This window comes from Microcebus murinus, chromosome 12, assembly GCF_040939455.1.
Source record: "Microcebus murinus isolate Inina chromosome 12, M.murinus_Inina_mat1.0, whole genome shotgun sequence".
NCBI classification, from domain to species: Eukaryota; Metazoa; Chordata; class Mammalia; order Primates; family Cheirogaleidae; genus Microcebus; species Microcebus murinus.
Window position 1 is genome coordinate 80378248 of NC_134115.1, and position 26150 is coordinate 80404397.

Genomic DNA, 26150 nt, shown 5'->3' on the forward strand with positions numbered 1-26150 from the left:
TACAAATTTGTATGTTTGAACCACAATGTTATACATCTAAAATGGCAGGTCCTCATCCTCATGTCAACAAAGTAAGTTTACTTCCTTATCCTGATTTCTCTTCTGGACTTAAAGCTAAGAATTATCACTAGGACCAACTTTGCCCTCACAATTAGACAATAATACTATTTTCCCTTGAATGCCTGTTCCAAATAACAAGTCTATTAACTTTTTATTTTGAAATAATATTAGATTTAAAAAAGAGTTACAAAGATAATACAGAGTTATCATATACCATTCACCCAACTGCCCCTAACGTTTAACTTCTTATATAGCCATGACATATTTATCAAAACTGAGAAATTAACATTAGTATAATAATACTATTAACTATTCAGATTTCCCTAATTTTTCTATTAGTGTCCTTTTTCTGTTCTAGAATCCAATCTAGAATATTACCTTGCATTTACTCATCATGTCTCCTTAGCCTCTTCCAATCTGACAGTTTCTTGGTCTTTCCTGTCTCTTATGACCTTGAACCTTTTGGAAAGTACTGGTCAGGTATTTTGTAAGAAGGCCCTCAATTTGGACCTGTCACAATTTGAATGAGGTTATAAATTTTGAGTAACACTATCACAAAGGTAACATACCTGTCTCAACTGATCATATTCATATTAGGGGGTACATGATTTCCATGACTTATTACTGATGATATTATCTTGGTCACTCAAAAGATAATTTTTTTAATGCTAGGAATCTGTCTGTATGATAGCTAAACTTAAAGAATGGTTATCAGGCTTATTTAGAAAATAAGCAGTGGTTCAGTTAATCAATTAACAAACACCGGGACCTATTGAATGCAGGATGGTTAGACAGGTATTGATTTGAGTTTGTTTCTGCCACTTACTAGTTATCTGTTTGGGGGCAAATTAGTCTCAGTTTCTCCATCTATAAAACAATATACCACTTCAATTGTTATTTTATCCTTACAAGATTGTACATGTGAAGCATTTAGTCTGGCACATAGTAAACAGTCAATAAATGTTAATGCTGTTCATTCTGGAGTTGATGGTGGTAGTAATAATGTTAGTAGTATTTGCCAAGTTGTATGGTATTTTCATCTTAGAAGGAAGCCAAACTACAGTGAGAAGACACTACATGCTTATAAGGTTTTGAAACTCTTTAAGTGTAGTAAAATGTCCTATGAGAGAGATGTTTAAATAGAGATTAAATTTGTGATTTCTTTCTTCTTTAGCAAGAGAAGTTTGCATTTGCTTTGCCATTTGGGCAGAGATAAAAAATAACCTTGAAGCAGATCCTTTTGACTGTGTGAGGAATCATTTAAATTAGATTTCCTTTAGCTAACTTAAGTATAGAGTGAACAGTCCCCACTGCCCTAAAAGAAGGGTTTAACAAGACCCTTTGCGTTTTGAGTAAAGAAAAGTGTCTCACCTTTGGGGAGGAGGAAAACTGGGGGTTTGTTAGTGAAAAGATTCTACAAAATGTCCTTGACAAGTACTGTTGGAGCTGGCTTACACACTGGGATGTGGCTGCACATACAAACTGAAGGAGCTGATTGTTAAGATCTATAACTTAGGAGCCCCAATTTAGAGCATCCAGGAAACAACCTGGCACTAAGGAAGTGGGTTCATCCTCCCTCAAAGAATCATTGCTGCCTCTGCAAGGATCTGGACCAGTTAAAGCCTCATCACAGCAGTGATCAAGCATCATTCATCAGGTTGCTCAGGGACCAGGCTTCAACCCGCCAATTCCATGGAGCAGCGAGAAACAACAGTATTAGTGAACTGATCAGAATCGCATTCCGCTTATATCTGGCATCACAGGAGGATTGGCCCCTAGAATTATTGGACAGTTAGTAACTAACCATGGGAGAATGGGTTGCCTAAAGAGGAGAGTACTTAGACTTTATGCTCTTGAGGCATAAGAGGGTCAGAGCAATTAACTAGAAAAATAGAAGAAATATGGCTATAATTGAACCCTATTTGTGGAAAAGTTTGCCAATTATATAAGCTTTCAATTTCCCCATATCCATTGCTACCTTCAAAGGCCTCCTTACAAAGACTAATAGTTTTTAAAACGTTTGAAAGATAAAGGGCCCTTGGATTTATTTTCAGCAGCACAGAAAGAATGTGGGTATGGGGACACTGTTTGACACTCAGCAGCAAGGCTTATGGAGGAATAAAAATCCCAGGGGATACAGTGGGTGGTAACAACTTCTGAAGCACAGGAAAGCAGATTCCTGCAGCCTGCAACAAAGGAAGAATGGTAAGCATAGGGAGACAGTGTGGACCTGAGAAGGAACACTAGGACTGAGCATTTCCATAGATCCAACTTAGAAATACAAACTACCTTTAGATTTGTATGCACATATTAATGCAAAAATCACAAAATTTCTAGAGAATTATGCACAGAAACACCACTATCATAGCACATCACCATTCTGACTTTCTCCATTCTTTCAATATTCTCTCCATTCTCACTATTATCACACTAATTTTGGCTCTTGGTAGTTTTTGCTCTGCTTCTAATCTCTCTCTCCTTGTTTCTACTCACTGTACTAGTGCCACAACACAGTGCTGATCCTTCTCCTGCTGAAAAATTGCTTAGTAAATAAAACCCAAATGGTCTTTCTTGCCCTTAAGGCTCTCTGTGACGTGACCCCAACAGTACTTAGCAGACTCACCTGCCCCCACTCCTCTTCTACTTGGCGTCTTGAGTGAGCACATCTCTGTGATGGTAATCTTGCTCTTTCCTGTTCTGTAAAGTCCTTTCCCACCTTTTCCATTTTTGTGTGTCTAAATCTTTCCCTTTCTTCAAAGATGGGTCAAAAGTTACCTTCTCAATGAATTCAGGTCTGATTTTTCCACCTATTAGTGATGTCTCCCAGCTTCTTACTCCCCTTAACTTCTTATCTTTATTCTGTATTTTGTGATATGGGTCAATATTTGCTTTGTATTATAACTATTTATCTATGTTTCTTAGTGCTCTTACTACACCAGAAGCTCCTTTGGAATGAGAACCATTGTCTTTGTCTCTCACAAGGTTTATTAAAGTACCTATACATAAATGCCATATTTAGTAACAAGGTGACATGTTAATGTTCACAATGATTACCAAGAGCTGGAAAAAAATGGCCTTTTTTTCATTCATTTGACTACTACAGCTGATATCTAATTAATAATTAGAAGACCAGGACTGCAAATTATGCCCTGTATTAAATGTAGACTTTATGACAAAAATGTACCAAAAAACACACGGAGCTTTCCAGACTGCATTAAATATGCATTGTTCATGTTTAAATCTCAACATAAACAGGGTATTTTTCTGAACAAACCCCTTTCTGATCCCCTATTAACATTCAAACTTTAGTCTAATTTATTTTTCCATGAACTTAACATGATATTTGGTATAATATGCTTAAAATATCTTTTAAGACATAAACCATCTGGCACTGTACAAACATTGATTGAAACAAGTGAGCCACAATAAGATAAAGGCTCAGATCAGTTACCTTTTGACCAAGATGGCTCACTTTAAAAATTCCACTTTCAAGCAAAAAAATATTGAAATGTACCCCAAAAAAGTAATTTAAAGTAGAAATTGGTATACCTGTAAAAATAATGATTGGGGTATAGAATAGCTATTTTAAAATAAAATTGAATCTATGAGGCTTTGTTCTATTCTCCTACAAAGTAGCATAAGAACATGCTTGTTTAGATTTCTTGAGTTTGGCACACAACGTGCATGCAAATGTCTATCAGACATCTCTATCTGAATGTCCCCAGTCACTACCAAATCAACATGTTTGAATTCTAACATCATCATCATCTCCCTCCAACTTGCTTATCTACCTGTATTCTTTATCTAGTCAATGGTTTATCTCTTCACTTATGTGCCCAAGTCAGAAAGAAACATGGAGTCATTTCTCTCTCCAACCCCACCATGTACTCTCTTATACCATACGTACAAGCAACGCGTTTAGTCCCATAGATTTCATCTTCCAAATTTCTGTTAAATTGGTTCCCTCCTATCTAGCACCATTGTTAACACCAATATCAATGCCTTAGATCAGGCCTTTAACCTCTCTTGCTTAGATTGTTACAACAGTCTTCTCACTGGTCTCCTTGCCAGAGCTCACTCTATCCATCAGCCTTCTGGCAGAGTGATTTTTCTAAAAAGCAAGTCCAATGTCATCTCTTGTTCAATATTCCTCAGTGGATATATGGATTTACTTGGCACATCAGGGCCTTCATGGTCTGCCCCCATTTATCCTTCATTCACTCATTCTGTTCATTCATCAAGTATTAACTGAGCGTCTACCACATGCCAGGCACGTTTCTAGGTGTTAGAGATATAACAGTAGACAAACAGACAAAAGTTTCATCTCCTGTCATCTCCTACTCTCTTTCAACCCATTCTCCACTGTCACCACTACCAAGCTTTGCCTTTGGGAAATAGTGAACAACTTGCAATCTGCTAAAGATGTCTTTTTCTTTCATACAAACTTCTACTCTTCAAATCTCAATTCAAACACAGCTTCCTCTCTTAAGACCTCCCTGAATCTCCTTGTGCACTTTGTGAATACTCACATTTTATTTGCATGTCTATCTTTCCACTAGCCAGTAAGTTCCTTGAGAACAGAGATAATGTCTTTAGACATATAGTTGGCAAATGCAATGTCTTTATTAAATGAAACAATTAGTGAATAAAATGACAAAACTTTCCTAAATTGTTAATTGTTTCTAGTTATCAAACAACTTTTTTCTTGAACTTCCAGAATTACTGGCAAATAAATAAGAGTTTGCACAAGCAGCTGTTATTCCTGAGTATTACACATGAGATGATTTTCAGAGCCCTATATGAATGTGAGCCTTGGAGCTGTTTTGTCATCTTTCTATTTGAAATTTATTTTGTCATTAATTTATTTAATAAGTAAAAGTTTGCCTTCCATTCTGGGGCACATTCCCACAATTAAAATGCAAAGTAGTAAATACAGTTGTCTCCCAGTACCTGAGGGGGATTGCTTCCAGGACCACTTGGTACCAAAATCCAAAGATGCTCAAGGTCTTTATATAAAATAGTGGAGTATTTGCATATGACCTATGCACATCCTCCCGGATAATTTAAGTCATCTCCAGATAACTTATAATACCTAATAAAATGTAAATGCTATGTAAATAGTTGTTATACTGTATTTTTTTAATTTGTGTTATTTTAATTATTGCATTGTTATTTTTTTTCCTAATATTTTCAATCTGCATTGGTTGAATCTGTGAATGGATTGGGAGGGCTGACTGTGTTTCAAAATACACTGTACAGCAAGTCCTGGAATAATGTAGTTTTGTTACATTATCAGTTACACTATCTTTGATGAGAAAAAAAATGGATTTCCAGTTGGAGCCACTGTTTGTGTGGAGTTTGCATATTCTCCCCATGTCTTTGTGGGTTTTCTCTGGGTACTCTGTTTTCTTCCCACATTCCAAAGTTGTGCACATTAGGTTAATTGGCACGTCCAAACTGTCCCAGTGTGAGTGTGGGTGTGTGTATGTATGCGTGCCCTGACACGGAATGGCATCCTGTAAAGGGCTGTTTCCCGCCTTGCACCCTGAGCTGCTCGGATGCTCTCCAACCACCTGTGACCCTGAACTGGAATAACTGGTTAAATAATTTTCTTACTTATGTTTACTAATCTTTCATGTATGTATAGCTCACATTTATTACCATGTTTAATATTAGAAATATTTTAGGTCTTTATTTAGAAGTGTGGTTAATGTTTTTGTGACCAGAAATATAGGAAATATATGAACTTAACTCTTTTTTTTTAATTTTTTCTTCTAAAAAAATTTTGTTGCTTTTATTTTTCACATGTCACATTACACAGAACGGATGAACTTAACCCTTGTTTGTATCAATCATCCTATGGTAAAACTGGTTGTGTTATCCTCTTTTCACTCAAAGTTAGTTTCCCAGAACCTACGGATGATGTCAAGTGAGGACTTACTGTATAGCAGCAACCACAGATTTAATGGAAAAGGATATTAGAGCACGACAGAACTTCTTTGCTATCTTACTAAGACAGTCTAAAAGGATGCACCTTGTACACTAACCTACCATAAATACATTAAAGAATCTCAAATTAGTACATAATTGCCTATATTTAAAGTCAGCCCTGATGATATTTTAAGAGCTATATGAAGAGATTCAGGTTCTCATTAGGCATATTGATTTTTGAGATAAAATGCTATCTGATTTCTCCATTCATTTTTAAAACATATGTCAAAATGTGAATCAGGAAAACATTAGAAATGTGTTACAAAAGCAAAATGAAAAGTTCAGATATTGTAGACCAACTCCTTCCAATTAAACAGGTTGGAACACCAACGGTGATGTGAGGGGGTGGCCATCTGTCAGTGCATAAAGGACTTTGTGTTTGCACACAAAGACAGGGCTCAACCCACATCTGGATCCTGCAGCCAAAATCTACCCTCACTGGGACAACTCCCACTGAAAAGCATAAAGAACAGGGAGATGAATTTTTTAAAAGTCAGTTTTTAGTTTCACGGACTTTCAACATATGAGAGAATCAGGATAAAACTGAGTCCACTTTTCTACTTTTATTTTTAAAGAGAAAACATGGAGGTCAAGACAGAATAGAATTTGAGTAGGTGTTAGGAGATCAGATTTCTCATCTCATTGTAGAATCTTGGGAAATGCACCTGAATTCTCAAGGTTTTTCTCCTGATAAGTTTTCTGATTTCTCTGCCTCTCTACATCATAACCTGCAAGGCACATATCAGTTCCCACCTTCTCTGTAAAGCCTTTCCTATCACTTCTGCCTACCCCTGTTCTTTTCCTACTTTAAATTACTATACTTACAAATTAAGCATATATTTATAAACTATAATATTTTGTATTACATTCCACTAGTTTTGTGTCTTTTAGTTTTGTATAGATTCTACATTCTTTTTTTTAATATGCCAAACAATATTAAAAACAAGTAAAACCAGAAAATAACAAGACATTATTAGCCAGACATGTGGCTTTGCAAAATATCAACATAGATATTCTAAAAATAAAAATAACATTATTGAAATTAAAACTCGAGACCAGACCAGACCGGATGAGGAAGAGGAGATGACATCAGACCAGATCAGATAAGGAAGAGAGATTATACATTTCTTGACAAGAGCAAAAGCAATATTGTTTTTACTACAAAGTGCCTAATACAAAGAGAGGGCAATATAATAGATAATGCAATTGATACTTTTTCATCAAAGAGCTGATCCTCTCATGTTCTCTATTTTTACTAAGATAAAACTGGGATTAGTCCTTACCAAGTATAGCATGACTAGGATAAGGGTCTTATTACCAGGGGACAACTAGAAAACACCTAGAAAATATCAAGTATTCTGCACCACAGCATCAGAGTTTCTTACAATACTATGTTCTGCTCAATATCTGAGGTTTTGGCCGGGCGTGGTGGCTCACACCTGTAATCCTAGCACTCTGGGAGGCCGAGGAGGGCAGATTGCTTAAGATCAGGAGTTTGAAACTAGCCTGAGCAAGAGCGAGACCCAGTCTCTACTATAAATAGGAAGAAATTAATTGGCCAACTAAAAAATATATAGAAAAAATTAGCTGGGCATGGTGGCCCATGCCTGTAGTCCCAGCTACTTGGGAGGCTGAGGCAGGAGGATTGCTTGAGCCCAGGAGTTTGAGGTTGCTGTGAGCTAGGCTAACGCCATGGCACTCACTCTAGCCTGGGCAACAAAGTGAGACTCTTGTCTCAAAAAAAAAAAACAAAAAAAACTGAGGTTTTGAGAAAAGTTGTACCAGCATAGTGGAAAGGAGTAAATACTCTAGATCCAAACTGGCAAATGTATTAATCTCAACTCTCTTACTTACTGGCTTTTACCTAGTAAATTAGGCAAATTACCTAACTTGCATTTTTTTTCTATACCAATGAGAACAATAATAGTGCCAAACATATGGTTGCTATGAGAATTAAATAAGTTGATAATTGCAAAGGACTGAAGATAGTACCTGGCATGTGTTTAACTTAAGCTATTATTATCATACTAAAATAGAGAACGTTCAGTTTTAAAAGGAATAATAGATTTTTAAATGAAAATTAAAGAAAATAAGCTATTTTTTTCCTGTTATAATGAAAAATTCTTTGGTCTACCAATAAAAAACAAATATCCCAATATCTACTCATACCCAAGTGTGGCTGACTTAATCCTTTTCTTTCATATAACATTAATTTTATTCCTTGCCATTTTTTTAAAGACAGATTCAACTCTTAGGGAATTATTGAGCTAAATCTATTACGAATAGTCACAGTGTAAGTGGATACCTACACACAAACAAAATTTCATTCTCTCTTTCAAAATTGTTTAATTTTTATAGATATATAATAGTTGTACATACTTACGGGGCACATGTGATATTTTGACACAAGCATACAATATGTAATGATCAAATCTAGGTAACTGGGACATCCATAATTTTAAACATTTATCATTTCTTTGTGTTGAGAACATTCAAAATCTACTCTTCTAGCTATTTTGAAATATATAATAAATCATTGTTAACTGTAGTCACCCTATTATATTACCAAACACTAGATCTCATCCTTTCTAACTGTATTCTCACAAAACTCCTTCATGTTAGACACATTAATTGCATTTTACAGATAAAAATACTGAGGTTCAAAGAGGTCAAATAGCTTAATCATGGCCATATAGTTAGTTAATGGCTGAATCAAGAATGGAATCCATTCCACTCTTGGGAGTGGAAGGGAGATTCCACTCCCTTTCTACTACACATCATAGTACTTGCTTATAATTTCCTGTCTTCCTTAACCTACCCACACATAATTTATAGCAGAGCAGAACATAAAAGTGTTTCCTCCTAGTTCACCCATATTTTCTTGCAAAGCACGTAGTCCTGCAACTTCCCATTTCTGTTCTTCTAGTTTCATATCAACTTAACTTCCTCTCTGGTACTAAGAAATTCAGTGCTTAGAGCTATGTGGACTTAAAGCTCCTATGCCTTCCTTGTAAAGACTTCCTTTAAGTATAGGCTTTAAAACAACTTTTGTGATACATTACTTATTCTGACAAATGGCCTGATACTCTGAAATAATATTATTAAAACCTAAATAAACAAAAGTTACTCTGTAGTAACCTATAAAAAATAAGTACAAATTTATCTCCAAAATTGAATATGCCTATCCCTGGGGCCAAAGACAAACAAGAAATAGGACAAATAAAAGAAATAAAGATTGGAAGGAGCATGAAGGAAAACCTATTGGAAGAGAAGTCAAGAAACTGAGAGGCCAAATATTGTTGGGATCATTTATAGATACTGCAATCATCTAAAATTATGGCCAATGTAGTGTCAGAGAGGTAACGATGAGCCATGCCTAAAAAATTAAGGGTGGTGCCCAGGAGCAGGAATAGCAGCAACGAGGTGTAACAACACAGTCTGCTGCCATGAGCTTTGAAGGGGACTTTTAGGAAGGAGGAAGGGAAGAGTACTCTGAGAGTAGCAATGATGAGGAAGGAAGATACCTATTCCAACTCCAAGTCCAGAGATAAGAGAAAGAGAGAGAAAACAGCCATTATTTGCACAAGCTGCAGGGGAAGCAAGGTCCTTCCAGTTTTACTTGGAAGAAGATAGTAAAGGATTTGAGAAATCCACATATTTTGACTTTATGCTGATAATATATAATCAAAGCATGCGTTACCTCATTAAATAAAGAAACCAGCCTGGGCAACATAGCAAGACCTTATCTGTATAAAAAATTTTTAAAAATTAGTCAGGTGTGATGATGCATGCCTGTAGTCCCAGCTACTCAGGAGGCTGAAGCAGGAAGATCACTTGAGCCCAGGAGTTTGAGGTTACAGTGAGCTATGATGACCCACTGCACTCCAGCCTGGGCAACAGAGAGAGACCCTGTCTCAAAAAACAAAAACAAACAAAAACCCTACAAAGGACAACAGAACCTATCAGGCACACACAGACAATATAAATCATACAAACCAGGTAAAAATAATGACATTTCGGTCAACGAAGTACTGAGTATACAACAGTGGATCTCTAAGATAATTATGAAGCTGAAAAATTCCTATCACCTAGTGAGGTCATAGTTGTGGTAACATTGTAGCACAACATATTACTTACATGTTTATGGTGATGTTGATGTAAGACACCTACTGCTCTGCCAGTCATATAAAAATATAGTTCATACAATTACGTACAGTACCTAATACTTGATGATAATAAATGACTATGTTACTGGTTTATCTATTTACTATACTATGCTTTTTATCACTAAGTTAGAATGTACTTCTACTTATTAAAAAAAAAAATTCAACTGCAAAACAGCCTCAGGCAGGCTCCTCAGGAGGTATTGCCTCCAGAAGAAGGCACTGTTATCATAGGAGATGACAGCTCCATACGTGTTACTGCCCCTGAAGACCTTCCAGTGGGGCAAGATGTGGAGATGAAAGACAATACTACTGATGATCCTCATTCTGTGTAGGCCTAGGCTATATGTGTTTGTGTCTTAGATTTTAACTAAAAAGTTTAAAAAATAAAAAAAATTTAAATAGAAAAAAGCTTATAGAATAAGGATACAAAGAAAGAAAATATTTTTGTATGTGTGTTTTAAGCTGTGTTATTACTGAAGAGTAAAAAAGTTTTAAAAAATTCAAAAGTTTGTAAGGTAAAAAAGTTACAGTAAGCTAAGGTTAGTTTATTATTGAAGAAATTTGTTTTATAAATTTAGTGTGGCCAAAATGTACAGTATCTATAAAGTCTACAGTAGCATACAATAATGTCTTAGGCCTTCCCATTCACTCAGTATTCACTCACTGACTCACCCAGAGCAACTTCCAGTCCTGCAAGCTCCATTCACCTAGACAGGTGTACCATGTTTTTATCTTTTATACCATATTTTTGCTGTATCTTTTCTATTTTTAGATATGTTTACATACAAAAATATTTAACATTTTGTTATAACTGCCTACAGTATTCAAGTATAGCAACATGCTGTACAGGTTTGTAGCCTAGGAGCAATAGGCTATACCGTATAGCCTAGGTATATAATAGGCTATACTGTCTAGGTTTGCGGAGTACATTCTATGATGCTCCCATCCTAAAGATGTTTCTCAGAATGTATCCCCATCATTAAGCAGTATTATTATTATCTGTAATAATAATACAGATCTCTTCTACCTTCTGCATTAATCAACTATTACCAAAAATCAAAAACTCTACATGAGATACTAATGAAGAACCTATTTACCAACTTTTAAATGAAAAAAATTATAATTCATTACACATTAATCCAAAACAACTAACCAAGTTCCTAGAGTGTAACTAAAAAACAGTAAAGCACCTACACAAATGTAACAAATTCCATGTTAAGATTTAAAATGGCCGGGCGCGGTGGCTCACGCCTGTAATCCTAGCTCTCTGGGAGGCCGAGGCGGGCGGATTGCTCGAGGTCAGGAGTTCGAAACCAGCCTGAGCAAGAGCGAGACCCCGTCTCTACTATAAATAGAAAGAAATTAATTGGCCAACTAATATATATATAGAAAAAATTAGCCGGGCATGGTGGTGCATGCCTATAGTCCCAGCTACTCGGGAGGCTGAGGCAGAAGGATTGCTTGAGCCCAGGAGTTTGAGGTTGCTGTGAGCTAGGCTAATGCCAGGGCACTCACTCTAGCCTAGGCAACAAAGCGAGACTCTGTCTCAAAAAAAAAAAAAAAAAAAAAAAAAAAAAAGATTTAAAATGGTTAAACATCACTTTCTGAGCAAAACCAATTTCTACTATTAACAGCGGCAATAGGCAGTAACACACTACACATTCTCCTTGTTGACATTTGGTGGAACCTTTCAAGTTGTCTACATATGATTCTGACATTCTATCAAATACATTTGGAATTTTTTTAGAGGCAGAGCCTTCCTCTGTCACCCAGGCTGAGTTTAGTGACATGATCATAGCTAGCTCACTGTAGCCTCAAACTCCAGGGCTCAAGCAATCCTCCTGCCTCAGCCAAGTAGCTGGGACTACAGGCAAGTGCCAACACTCTCGGCTAATTTCTTTTTTCAGAGACAGGATCTCACTATGTTGCCCAGGCTGGCCTTGAACTCCTGTCCTCAAGCAATCCCTCCTGTCTCAGCCTCCCAAAATGCTGGGATTACAGGTGTGAGCCACCATGCCCAGCTATATTTGGAATTTAACACCGACTTCCCACACATTATTTTGTTAAACATGTAGTATTTAGCTTTATTGAGTTTCTGGGATATAAATACAAATATTAGAAAAACATTAACTGTGAAGTCATTCTGTAAACTCTGCTTGCAAATTACATTTGTTAAAATGGATTGAACGGCTCCGTTAGAGTCAACTTAGGCAAGTTAACTATGCCCTCTAAACATCAGAATTCTCATATTCAAAACGGGAAAATAATAGCATTATCAAGACAGTTTTTGTGAAGTTAAATGAGATAATGCACCTAATGAATTATAATGCAGTTAGCATCATGTTCTAGCCTATAGAATATGCTCAATAAATGGTTCCTGTTATTATTTTAATTATCTATCTAGCAATTGCAGCTTACAAAGATTTACATATATACTAACTTGCTTGATCCTTAAAACAAAACAACTCTGTAGGAGAGAGACAGGACATAGATTATTGTCTTTACTTCATAAATAAAAAGATAAACACGTAAAAGAAGTTAATGTGACTTGCCTAAAGTTACATGGTTACCTAGTTATACCTACCATGACTAGCTATAAATCACCATATAAACGAGGGGTTGGCAAACTTTTTCTTAAAAAGCCAAATAGTAAATATTTCAGGCTTGTAGGCCATATAGTCTCTATCATAATTAGTCAACACTGTTACTGTAGTACAAAAGCAGCCATAGACAGTGCATAAACAAATGGGTGGAGCTGTGTTCCAATAAAACTTTATTTACAAAAACATGCAGTGGGTTGGATATGGTTCATGGGCCATAGTTTGCAGACCCCTGCCCTAGACCTTTAGATTACTAGCCTAGTGTACTTTCCCACTCCAATATGGTTACTATCCATAATCAGGATAGTGTTTTAACATTAAGCTTAATAGTAATAGCATTAATTGGCAGGGAAAAGATAAATCAGAAGTAATTTATAAAAACTATGAAAACAATTAGATATTACATAAATATTAGTATAATTGTTTTTTCCTCTTTTCCATCTTCTAAAACTCTCTCTTAATCCTTTCCTTATTGCTTTCTCCTCTAATAAGGCAGTTGGCCTAGAAGTAAACACTTTTCTATCTCTCTAAAAGTATTCAAGGCAAATATGTTTGCAGAATCTTTTTTTTTTTTGAGATAGAGTCTCACTCTGTTGCCCTGGCTAGAGTGCCATGGTATCAGCCTAGCTCACAGCAACCTCAAACTCCTGGGCTCAAGTGAGCCTCCTGCCTCAGGCTTTCGAGTAGCTGAGACTACAGGTACGCGCCACCATGCCCGGCTAATTTTTTCTATATATTTTTTAGTTGGTCAATTAATTTCTTTCTATTTTTAGTAGAGATGGGCTCTTGCTCTTGCTCAGGCTGGTTTCGAACTCCTGACCTTGAGTGATCTGCCCGCCTTAGCCTCCCAGAGTGCTAGGATTACAGGCGTGAGCCACTGCGCCTGGCCTGTTTGCAGAATCTTACACTAACTAAAGTAGTGGGCATTCCATGAAATACCAGAATGAACAGACTTATCAATACCTTTTTAAAAATTGTAGAATGTGAAAACTTCTGAATATAACTTGTATGGGCATGTTTCTGAGGAGTGGAGGAAGCTATGGTAAGCAACTACTATATTCTCAATCTCAAACAACAGAGTGATTATCAGTTTTCTCATTATAAAAGCCACGTGTTATGATGGTAAGGACACTGGACTTGGAATTGGAAGACCTAATTTGGAATTTCTTCTCTGCCACTTACTATCTTTGCAACCTAGTAATTACATATGAGAAGTTGTTGTGAGAATTAAGACAAATAATATTTTAAAATACCAAGCATTATAAACGTTGACTATTGATGCATTTGAAATTATAAACTTCTTAATCAAGTTTACTTCTATGTTTTTTTTTTTGTTTGTTTTTTTTATTTGAGACAGAGTCTCATTTTGTTGCCCAGGCTAGAGTGAGTGCTGTGGCATTAGCCTGGCTCACAGCAACCTCAATCTCCAGGGCTCAGCGATCCTACTGCCTCAGCCTCCCGAGTAGCTGGGACTACAGGCATGCGCCACCATGCCCGGCTAATTTTTTGTATATATATTTTTAGTTGGTCAATTAATTTATTTCTATTTTTGGTAGAGACGGGGTCTCACTCAGGCTGGTTTCGAACTCCTGACCTTGAGCAATCCGCCCGCCTCGGCCTCCCAAAGTGCTAGGATTACAGGCGTGAGCCACCATGCCCGGCTACTTCTATGTTTTTATTTATTTTTTTTTTTTTTTGAGACAGAGTCTCGCTTTGTTGCCCAGGCTAGAGTGAGTGCCGTGGCGTCAGCCTAGCTCACAGCAACCTCAAACTCCTGGGCTCGAGTGATCCTTCTGCCTCAGCCTCCCGGGTAGCTGGGACTACAGGCATGCGCCACCATGCCCGGCTAATTTTTTATATATATATCAGTTGGCCAATTAATTTCTTTCTATTTATAGTAGAGACGGGGTCTCGCTCTTGCTCAGGCTGGTTTCGAACTCCTGACCTTGAGCAATCCGCCCGCCTCGGCCTCCCAAGAGCTAGGATTACAGGCGTGAGCCACAGCGCCCGGCCTATGTTTTTAATAGAAGTATAACATGATACAATATTATATAATAGTACAATATAATTAATAAAGCATCTATAATATCTATTGCTAAAGATAAAGTATAAAGCATTTTTTATGCCATGGAGCTAAAAGTTCTTTAAAAAAAATTCCCTCATTTAAGCCAACAATATTCCTTTGAAATTAAAACAAACTAGAATTTATTGGGTGATATGTGCGAGGCATTTTACATACATCCACTCATCTAACCTTTATTTTTTTTTTATTTTTTTATTTTAGCGTATTATGGGGGTACAAGTATTAAGGTTATATATATTGCTCATGCTCCCCTATCCCCTCGAGTAAGAGCTTCAAGCGTGTCCATCCCCGAAACATTGCACATCTTACTCGTTTGGTTGTATATACCATCTAACCTTTATAACAACCTTGAGAAGAAACTGAAGCTCAGTGAAATGAAATGACTTGCCCAAGGCACACAGCTCCTAAGTGGCAGCAGATCTTAGATTCATACCCAGGTTACATTGATTCTAAAGCCTGAATTCTTTTCATTATATAACACTATCTCTTTGGTTCTTTCTTTTTTTTTACTTGGTGTCCTCAAAAACCTAAGTGTCTCATACAAGGTCTAAGAATAATTACTTTGAGTGGTAATAGAAGGCAAATCCTCAGATAATAGGACATCTTTAATCCCCTAGATTAAGTCACCTTCAAATAACATACTATTTTAAAGGTAATTTTCAGATAATTATTGCAGATAAATATTTCAGATATTATTAATAATTAATAATTATTAATCTAGTTTTGGTCTCAAAAATGTACTGGTTAATAGAATAAAACCAGTCTACTTACCACTAGCTAAAGAAATTAGGATATTACCAAGTTTAAGCATTAGATGCCCAAAGAAACAAATCTAGAATTTTGATAAGAGAAAAAAATTAAACAAAAAACAAGTTTCCTCAAATTCCAATGTTATATTAATAAACATAGCAAGAATGTTTCCACTTTCAGAAATGTATGAAATTTAGGTCTTCTAGAAAGCAGATTCTTTCCTCAATAATTTTTTTCCATGAAATTTATAGAAACCATCGTAGAACAAAATTGGTGATCCAGGTGCTTTTGAAGAACTAAATCAGTAAATTAGCTTTTTAATCATGACATTAAATATAACATACAAAATGAGGGAATAAGAGTATACAAAATATTTCATAAATCCATGGTCCTCCTCCCCCCCCTTTATTTATGCCAATCTGGTACTTAAGAGCAAGAGCCATTTTTTTCCTTGTTTAAATAAAATAAACTTCACCTCCACCATCTGTTGCTTACCTGTTGCACAGTATGCTGAGGGCTCCATGTGGATTACAGTCACATGGCAGACAGAGACCAGAAGTGTGATTCAGGTAAAAGCCCTCCTTGCAGGTTTCACAGAGAAGCCCCTGATAACCTGGCTGACACTCACACTGCCCTGTGGTCTGGTTGCAGTGATTCACATCCAGGCTTCCAACTACAGAGCAGTTGCATACATACTCTGAAAAGAAAAAAAGGAAAAGAGACATTACCAACTAAGATTTAATATCTTCTTAATAAAATGAACTCTTTTTTCTTTTTATGTTTTTTCTTTCTTTTTTTTTTGAGACAGAGTCCAGCTCTGTCGTCCCACCTAGAGTGCAGTGGCATCATCATAGCCCACTGCAAGCTCCAACTCCTGGACTCAAGTGATCCTCCTGCTTCAGCTTCCCAAGTAGCTGGGACTACAGGTGCCCACCACTGCACCCTGCTAATTTTTCTATTATTTGTAGAGAGAGGGTCTCACTCTTCCTCAGGCTGGTCTTGAACTCCTGACCTCAAGCAATCATCCAGCCTCAGCCTCCCAGAGGGCTAGGATTATAGATGTAAGCCACCACACTCAGCCTTTTTCTTAATAAATTATCAAGACTACTTTGTAAGGATAGATAAAATTAACCCCATGCTTAGAAATTAAGTCTTGAAGAAAGAGAAAAAAACAAACAAAATGAACTCTAGTTCAAGTCTACTTTCTATCCTGTTTAGTTTATTTAAATTGGGAAATATACAGAGTAACTAAAATTATGTACAGTTCATAATTATTAAGCTAACATTCTTAATTTCCTTTACTCTTCATCTCCTATCCCTCTTACTCAACATCCCAATTTTTTGTATGTGTGCCTGCATATTATTAGTTTTTCTGGATTGATAGTCACCAAAGGCAGGCTTATCTACATGGCACTGATAGTACATGCTGGAAATGACATGTTAAATAATAAATAATCCCATTGAATAGCAGCAAAAGCCTAAGGCTCAGATGATTAACTCTGGTAACCTATACAAGGTCATAAAAGATTGTGCTACAGCTCGAATCATAAGCTAGTATGTTCTGCTCAAAAAGAAATTAATGGAGAATTGAAAGTTTAAGGTGAGGAAACGATGAAAAATAAATCTAGAGGAAAAATTTACAGGTTTATCCTGATCAGTGAGTTAAAATGAAACAGAATTTGAATGTCTTTCCCAAATTAAAAAAATTCATAAAATAAACATTTCCTTTAGGTACATTTCAAACAGTTCTTTGGATAAAAATATTTAGAAGCCTTTACTTTTAGCCTTGATTAACCAAGATTCATTTAAAGGTCAGTTAAGATTTGGGTTTTGCTATTTCTACTCATTTTATTAAAAGGAGTGTTTTCATCATAGTGTGACACAGTATCAATGTAGGACTTTGTAAGCATGTGCAAAAACATCTAGTTAAAATCAATTGCAGATAATATTCTAGGAATAAGCCTTATTCCAAAATAGCTATGAACCTAGTCTTAATGTATCCAGAAAAATCTATAGTACAAATTATACTTCTGAATAGGCAAGGCACTATATATAAAATGGCATTATACTGATATAGTTTAGATTGGAAAAAAATAACCTTTAATGTTATTTTTGGTTATTTCAAAGAAGCTACTGGATAACTGCAAATCTAGAGTCTTACACAGAAAGTTATAAAGGGATTTGCTTCTCTAGTCTAGAAAAGGAAATTAAGTTTCAAAATTCTTTATATATCCACAGCTTATCCACACAAGTCAAAGCAAAGGATTCTTCAAAGAAATTCCCACTTGGCAACTCTATACCTCCCATACTTCTGCAGTTCCTAACCTTTGGTGTCAGTTTATTTCCCTGCTCTAGATACCTCTTCTAATTTGTAAATACAATAAATAAATGAATATATATTGGTGGATGATTTTTTAAATGTATATTTCAAGGTTGGGTGGCAAATTAGTTAACAAAACCCAAAGGATAGTTTAGATTTCTTCAGCCACAAGCTTAGGAAAGAAATCAGCTTCACATCACAATCAAGATTCTTATTTTTGCTAGGCTATGTAACCATGACATTTCTTTGAAAAAGTTACATGTTTTCCATATGATATCTACTTTCTGAGTATGTGGTTTTATATTATATTTTAATTATAATATATTTTAATATATTTAAATTATAATATATTTTATATTATATTATATTTATATAAAACACTGTGGTTTTATATTAATAAATAATAAAGCTATGTTCCGTTTCTGTAAACATGCCAATGACAACTTCATGGCAAGACCTTCACTCCACCAGAAATGACTGGAACTCTTTTTTTCTTTTTTTAGAGACAGAGTCTCCCTCTGTTGCCCTGGGTAGAGTGCAATGGTGTCATCACAGCTCATTGCAATCTCCAACTTCTGGGCTCAAGCAATCCTCCTGCCTCAGCCTTCAGAGTAGCTGGGACTGCAGGTGCATACCACGATGCCTACCTAATTGTTTTCTATTTTTTGTAGAGATAGAGTCTTGCTCTTGCTCAGGCTAGTCTCAAATTCCTGAGCTCAAGCAATCCTCCCACTTCAGCCTCCCAGACTGGTAGGATTACAGGCCTGAGCCACCATGCATGGTCCAGAACTCTTAAAGTAACATTTTTCTTCTGAAATCTGGTAGAAATTCAACATACATCCAACTCTTCCGGCTGGACCAATTTCATCACAAATTAAACTGACCAAATTATGCCGGTGTGGGCAGAACTAGCTTAAGAAAAATGAAAAGACTAATACACTCTGTAGTAAGGACTATGAATTTTATTATATTATTTTACTTCTAATGTATATCCATCTGAAAAATGAATCAGTGTTCCCAGTGAATAAGATTAGCAGTACTTTTTTAAGAATCCAATTAATCTTAATCTAAGAACTCTGAGACTTAGTATTTTTTCAGTAGAGTTCTAATGGATAAAACTTCAGTACTAACCAAGTTATTTGCTATGCATTATTTCTATAGAATCAGTTAATCCAATCTTCTCATTATTCCCTGAACATACTCTGGTTAGCAGTATCTCTGAACCTTTGCTCATTCTGTGGATCTGGAATGCTCTCTTTTCCACATATTCAAACCTATCCCCTATTTCAAAATCAGTGGAAACTCACTCCTCCATAAACTCTAACTGTATTGTTCTTACTGTGAATTCATAACAACACCTACTCCCTACCTCTCATATCCCTCCCTACCTGCTCACACCTCTCATATGACAATAGTTTGAAGAGGCAGTAAAACAAAGCAGTTAATGAGTACAAACTCTAGAAGTAGATAGCTAAGGTTTAACTCCTGCTCTCTTGCTTACCAACTTTATAATCTTAAATAAGTTACTTAACCTCCTTATGCCTTCATGTTTTTCATCTGTAAACCGGACATAATAATAGTACCTATAACACTCAGTTCTAACACCTAAGCTGGAAGTGGTTTGGAATACTAGATTAATTAATACAATTGCTGGAAAAAAGTGGAAAGTGATTTCAGATAAAAGAACATAAATGTAAAATTCAGATGTTAGATTTAGCCCACAGCTTTGTTACAGCCTGTGGACAAGATCTGAAATCCCGAGAATGTGTTTATTACCATGGCAGCTTCGGACAATGTCTGGGGAAACAGAATTAGTGTCCTGTTATGCAGAAATCCAAGTTATAGGTCATCAAGGTAGAGAATAAGAGGGTATTCTACTTATACTGGGCTCTATATATTACCAATCTGTGTGCCTACAAATATAGTGGTGAAATCAGAAGGATTTACGATGTGGATTCAGAGATGATGAAAAATAAGCATTTATTGATTATACAGCAACAGGGTGAATGGCAACAGGGTGAATGGGTATTTCAGCCAGAGAGACCACCCTAGTGCTAGGAAGGGGCTGACATACCAAGACAAAGAGGCACTATCCTGTTAATATTTCTCCCCAAAATAACCAAAGGAAAGGAACAGAGTACAAAGCACACCAAGTGCCAGGGAGCATGTACATCTTTTCTGTTTGTAGTTCAAAATCCAAGGCTCTGTCCCAGTGATTTGATCTCAAGTGAAATGACCCAAGTTAAATGAATAGTGTGACAACTATAATAAATGTAAAACACTGTGAGCATTCATTAAATTATGTCAGGATGATTTGCTAGTTTGTAAATAGAGTAAAATCTCAGCCCCTTCACAGTTCTAGACATTCATGTGGAACCAGATAGGAGTTAATGGAGAAATAATGCAATCCCCTTAGTAGGCAGCTAGCAATATGGAAAAAGAAGAAAGGAAATTTCAACTGATAGAAGGAATGAAAGAATGTATAGCCAAAGACAAGAGAGAAAGTGCTGGCGTTTTAATGAGGTAGAACCTTAGACTAGCACAAAGGAGTCTGCAACACAATTAATGGTGAGTCACCAGTGTGGATGTTAATGGGAATGAAACAATATGAAGAGGACATCAAAAGCTAATCACAGACCAGTGTGAATGAGATGCCAGAAAGCTCATTTAGTTGCCTAGGAGTAAATATGGAATAAACTCTTTAGCATGTGAGTAGTAGGTTTTCTCTCAGTGCCCTATAATTCTTGGGAAAACTGTAAAGAAATAAAGGAGAGTAATGCCAAGGCTCACAGAGACACCATAATCTTTGACAATGCTATTCCAGGTCTTCTGTGGTTTCATAGGATTTTTTTTCTATTTCTGCGAAGAATGTCCTTGGTATTTTGATAAAGATTGCAATGAATCTGTAGATTGCTTTGAGCAGTACTCTTGCCTTTTAATATGTTCAAATGCCATTATCTATTAAGAATACAAAAAAACAAAACTATTCTAAGATATTCCTAAACTTTTCACTCTTCCCCATATTCAGAAGGCTTACAAAATATACTGCAATATTGGTGGCATCTTCTATTAATCTCAAATAGCAAAAACTAAAAGAAATGCATTTAAAATGAATTAAGGCTCAGTCCTTATAACCCAAATTAAAAACATTTAAAATTTCAGTAAGTTTAAATTTATCTGAAAATATTTTTTAAACATTATCAATATGAACTATAAGTATTCTAAAATATACTTTGTAATTAAAATAAGCTATTTAATTTCTCTAAAAGGTATTTTTTAAAAAGTTCCACCAGGTCTTAAATTTTTCCAAATATTCCTTGAAATAGGGAAGAATTTTCTTCTAGTGTTTCAAAAGTCTAGAAACTTTATATCTCTATTTGGATATGCATACCACACTGTGGCATCTTCATCAGGAAAACATTAATTTGTGAGCCAACTAGAGGTCATCTATAGTTAAGAAGAAATTTAGTTTCTCAGGCAAATTAACATGGATCAATCTGATTTCATAAAACATTTAGGGAGGTTTAAGAAGTGAGGTTATATGAGATGGGTCATGTCAGTTCCCATTATACTGGAACAATTATTATCATTTTCTGTATTGACTCCTAACACATCCTCCCAAATTCTCAGGAATAACCTCATATTCTTCTACCTTCTCCTTCTCCTACTTCTTTTTTTCTCTGTTAACTGAGGCCCAATGTTTGAAAATTAAATGAAGCAAAGAATACAATTCAAAGCAGTACTCAATATAATAATAAGTATTATTTTTAGTATTTGGACATACATATCATACTTAGTATATTTATCAGAAGAGCATAATCACGTCGTGAACATATATATAATGCTATGATGAATAGAACTTGGCCATTCAAGTTCTAAGTGCAAAAGAAATAGAAAAGTTATTAGAGAGTTAGAACTGCAGCCTGACTTGTAAAAGTAGATGGAAGTAATTCTATTCTCCATACACAATGCAAATATTATAAGAACATCCACTGAATTGAAGTCAAAGAGCAAACTGCATATTAAAAGGCAATAATGGCCAGGTGCGGTGGCTCACGCCTGTAATCCTAGCACTCTGGGAGGCCGAAGTGGGCGGATTGCTTGAGGTCAGGAGTTCGAAACTAGCCTGAGCAAGAGCGAGACCCCGTCTCTACTATATAAATAGAAAGAAATTAATTGGCCAACTAATATATATAGAAAAAATTAGCCGGGGATGGTGGCGCATGCCTGTAGTCCCAGCTACTCGGGAGGCTGAGGAAGGAGGATTGCCTGAGCCCAGGAGTTTGAGGTTGCTGTGAGCTAGGCTGATGCCACGGCACTCACTCTGGCCCAGGCAACAAAGCGAGACTCTGTCTCAAAAAAAAAAAAAAAAAAAAAAAAAAAAAGGCAATAAGTAACCATCTGATAGAATGGCTAAAATAAAGAAAAAATTGACATACTAATTGCTGGCAAGAATGCAGAAGTTTCAAAAATTACTGGCATAAGTGCAAAATATTATAGAAAATTTTGGAAAATAGTTTGACAGTTTCTTATAAAGTTAAATATACCTTTACTACCGTTACCATATGATCCAGCAATTCCACTCCTAGGTATTTATCCAAGAGAAATGAAAACTTACATTAACACAAAAAATCACACACAAATGTTTATAGCAGCTATATTCACAATCAACAAAACCTAGAAATCACCCAAATATCCTTCAGTTCATGAATGGATAGACTATGGTATATCCGTACAATGGAATACCATTTGACAACTAAAAGGAATAAATCATTGACATGCAAGCACATGGATGAATCCTGTATGCATTATGTTAAATGAAAGAAGCCTCAAAAAGCTACATGTTGTATGATTCCATTTGCATGACATTCTGAAAAAGGAAAAATTATAGGAGCAAAGAACAGATCAGGGATTTGCCAGGAGCTGGGGATACAGGGAGAAGGCTGACTACAAAGGAGCAAAGAAAGGAATTTTGAGGGGGTATAAAATTATTTTGTATCTTTTTTTTTTTTTGAGACAGAGTCTCACTTTGTTGCCCAGGCGTCAGAATGAGTGCCGAGGTGTCAGCCTAGCTCACAGCAACCTCAATCTCCTAGGCTCAAGCGATCTTATTGCCTCAGCCTCCCAAGTAGCTGGAACTACAGGCATGCACCACCATGCCTAGCCAATTTTTTGTATATATATTTTTAGTTGGTCAATTAATTTCTTTCTATTTTTAGTAGAGACAGAGTCTCACGCAGGCTGGTTTGGAACTCCTGACCTTGAGCAATCTGCCCACCTAGGCCTCCCAGAGTGCTCGGATTACAGGCGTGAGCTACCACGCCTGGCCTATTTTATATCTTGATCATGCACTTGTGAAAACTAACAAAACTGCACATCAAATGAGTAAATTTTGTTGGACTTAAATGTTAAAAAAGCAAAAACTTAAAAAAAAAATAATAAGGTTTTACTAGATTAATTAGTTTCTTAAATTTTGCTGGAGAGATGCCTTGGTATGCCACAAGCAACTACTTCAACTGGACTTTGGCACTAAAGTCAACAGGGGACCCAATAATGGTTCAGTCTTTTTCAAAGTGAATGTCACAATTAAAATAGGATGAAGACATCAATGCTTCAGCTCATTATTGCATAAGGATTTGTGGAGCATTTTAAGAGTAGAATTTTTTCTTTTCCCTTCGGCTACAACTTAACCCTTTGCACTCGCTTGCTTTTTTCTTGATTCCTTTATTCTACTCGGGATTTAATTTTTTAAATACCCTAGATTTTACAAAGCGCGGCAGCAGAATAAAAAACTGGAGTTTCTTTTCATACAAACTTATTTATTTGGATTTTTTATATTTCAAATTATCGATAGAGTAATTTTAATCTCTATAATTTTTGCTAACCGTGTCGAGTCACACTCGACATCTGAGTGCAAAGGGTTAAATCTTAAGCTTTAATTGCTCCTATGCAGAATGAGGGAGAAGAGGAAAAAATGAAAGATAAAGATGTATAGGATTCCCATCCTTGTTTTCTATATACAAATGTTTGTTTACTTTTGAGATTCATCTTTAAAAATCCTACTGTGTTTAAACAAGGACCAGGAAAATGCATGTAAGTAGCTTTGAATCTATCTAACCCATCCAACATAGAACTTCACCCTTCTTCACATGCCTAGGATAGGATCTACAAAAATAACATCTTTCTTCATTTTCAAAGTGAAAAAAAAAGGAAAAATGATTGTCAGAATCAAGAGTAGGAATATGTAATTCAAACCTCTGCCTGTACCTCAAATGATTCTAAAACATCCTAACAAACTATAGTGTCTTGATTATAGGCCTGATGTTCTAAGTATATGGTATATTTCAAAATGTTTTTTTTATTAGGACCATATTTCATCTTTATAGGTTTAAAGAAAAGGAATCTCAGAAAGGCCTCATCCTAGGGAAAAGGAATTATCAACACAAAAGTTTTATTTTTATAAAGGGTCTTACTCTAGTATAATATTAATACTCAAATTACATTTCCCATTTATGTTATGCCAGGGTGTGGTCACAAATCTCTGAAAAGCTGGAAAACTTAATATTAAAGCTGATGAGTTTCTTGAGTTAAACCAGACTTCTGTAGAGATGTGGAAAACTTTTAAAGCCATCACTTTTAAGAAAAGCTTTAAGCTTTACCTTTTAAAATAAAAATGTATCAATTAAAATTCCCAATCACTCTTTACTACAGGAAAACATTCTTTCACTTTATGGTAGACATAGGAAAAAGAATTGGGCAATATAACCCAGGTTTTACAGAAAATTTTCTGTCTCACATTTAAGGTCCATGTTGTTAGTTCTTGCCCTGGGCTCACTGCCAGTTTTCCACAATTCAGAGACAATTTATCTAATTAATGAGACAAGATGACAAGTTCTGGGAAAGGCTGTAACAACTAGCTTTTACTACTAATAATAACAAAGATGATATTACCAGTTATTGAGCATGTATTGTAATACATGTGTATCAGACATCACACTGGAAACTATACACGTTTGGCCTCCTTTAGTATTCACCACAATCCTTTGATGTAGGAGGTACTTTGAATGAGGAATCTGAGTCTCAGAGAGATGAAATAAATCATACAACTAACCAGTACTGGAGAAGAGATTAAAACCCAAACTAAATCATTCCAAGGACCATGTCTTTTCACTATGAGAAGCTTCTGCCTAAGAAAATAAGTAGAAAAATCATCAGACAAGTACAGAACACCTTAAAATCAGACTTTGCTGCTAATTAACCAGCTCTGTGAGCTCAGTAAGTCTAACTGCTCTGAGTTTCAGTGTCTCAGCCTATAAACTGTTGATAATTCTTGTTATCTGTACATCATAAAAAATAATTAAAGGTCAAATTATATGTGGACGTGTATACTGTTTTTTGGTTTATAAAAGACTTTCTTTTTTATAATTGAGCAATTGGTATATCTAGTAATCCTAATAAGTACACCTTAAAGTAATTTCCTTTGAAAAATTTAAATGTATGTGTTAAGTTTTAAGTGAAAATTGCTCATTACGGGCAAATTTTCTCATATTTCTCTATATTTCTCATTGTGACTTAGCATAATAGTGATCAATAAATAGCTACCAAAATCTATTTAAACTTGATTTCATTTTAGGAAATAAAAGCTATTCACTTTAAAAGACAAAGATCTTTAAGATTAAATTAAAACCCACAAAATCCAGGTACAAACAGGTTACAAAAGACACAAAACAAAAATACACAGAAAGGTTGAAAATAACTAAATAGAAAAGCATGAAGTGTACAGCTAGCTATATTAATGAGATGAAATAGATTGAGGGGGCAAAATGCATTATTGGAGATAATGACAAAATGTCCCAATCATTAAGAAGATATAGTTCTAGATTTGAATACAAGATATAATTCTAGATTTATATACATATAACACTGGAGTCTCAAAATATATAACATAAAATGGCAGCAAATATACTATTATTTCTGAGGATGAAGTCAGATAAAAATGTGAAGGTACTTTCTACCTGTTTCTTTATTTCTGCACAGGAAGGTTTGAATTTGAGGGGGTAGTTATTGGCATGATTAATTTTTTTGAGTTGTCTTTCATCCTACTACTTTCATGCCCTTTATTCATATTACATCTGTCTCTCGTGGTCCAACTTAAGGACAATCTCTCTTTTTCTTTTTGA

At 35.6% G+C, this 26150-nt stretch overlaps 1 protein-coding gene across 1 annotated transcript in view; it reads right to left on the reverse strand.

The window, feature by feature from the left end:
- Positions 1-26150, reverse strand: part of MEGF9 (multiple EGF like domains 9) — a 91082-nt gene that overhangs the window by 33843 nt on the left and 31089 nt on the right. The window contains exon 2 of the mRNA XM_012771669.3: positions 16146-16347. Within this exon, the coding sequence (XP_012627123.2) occupies positions 16146-16347 (202 nt within the window). The remainder of the gene's footprint in view (positions 1-16145; positions 16348-26150) is intronic.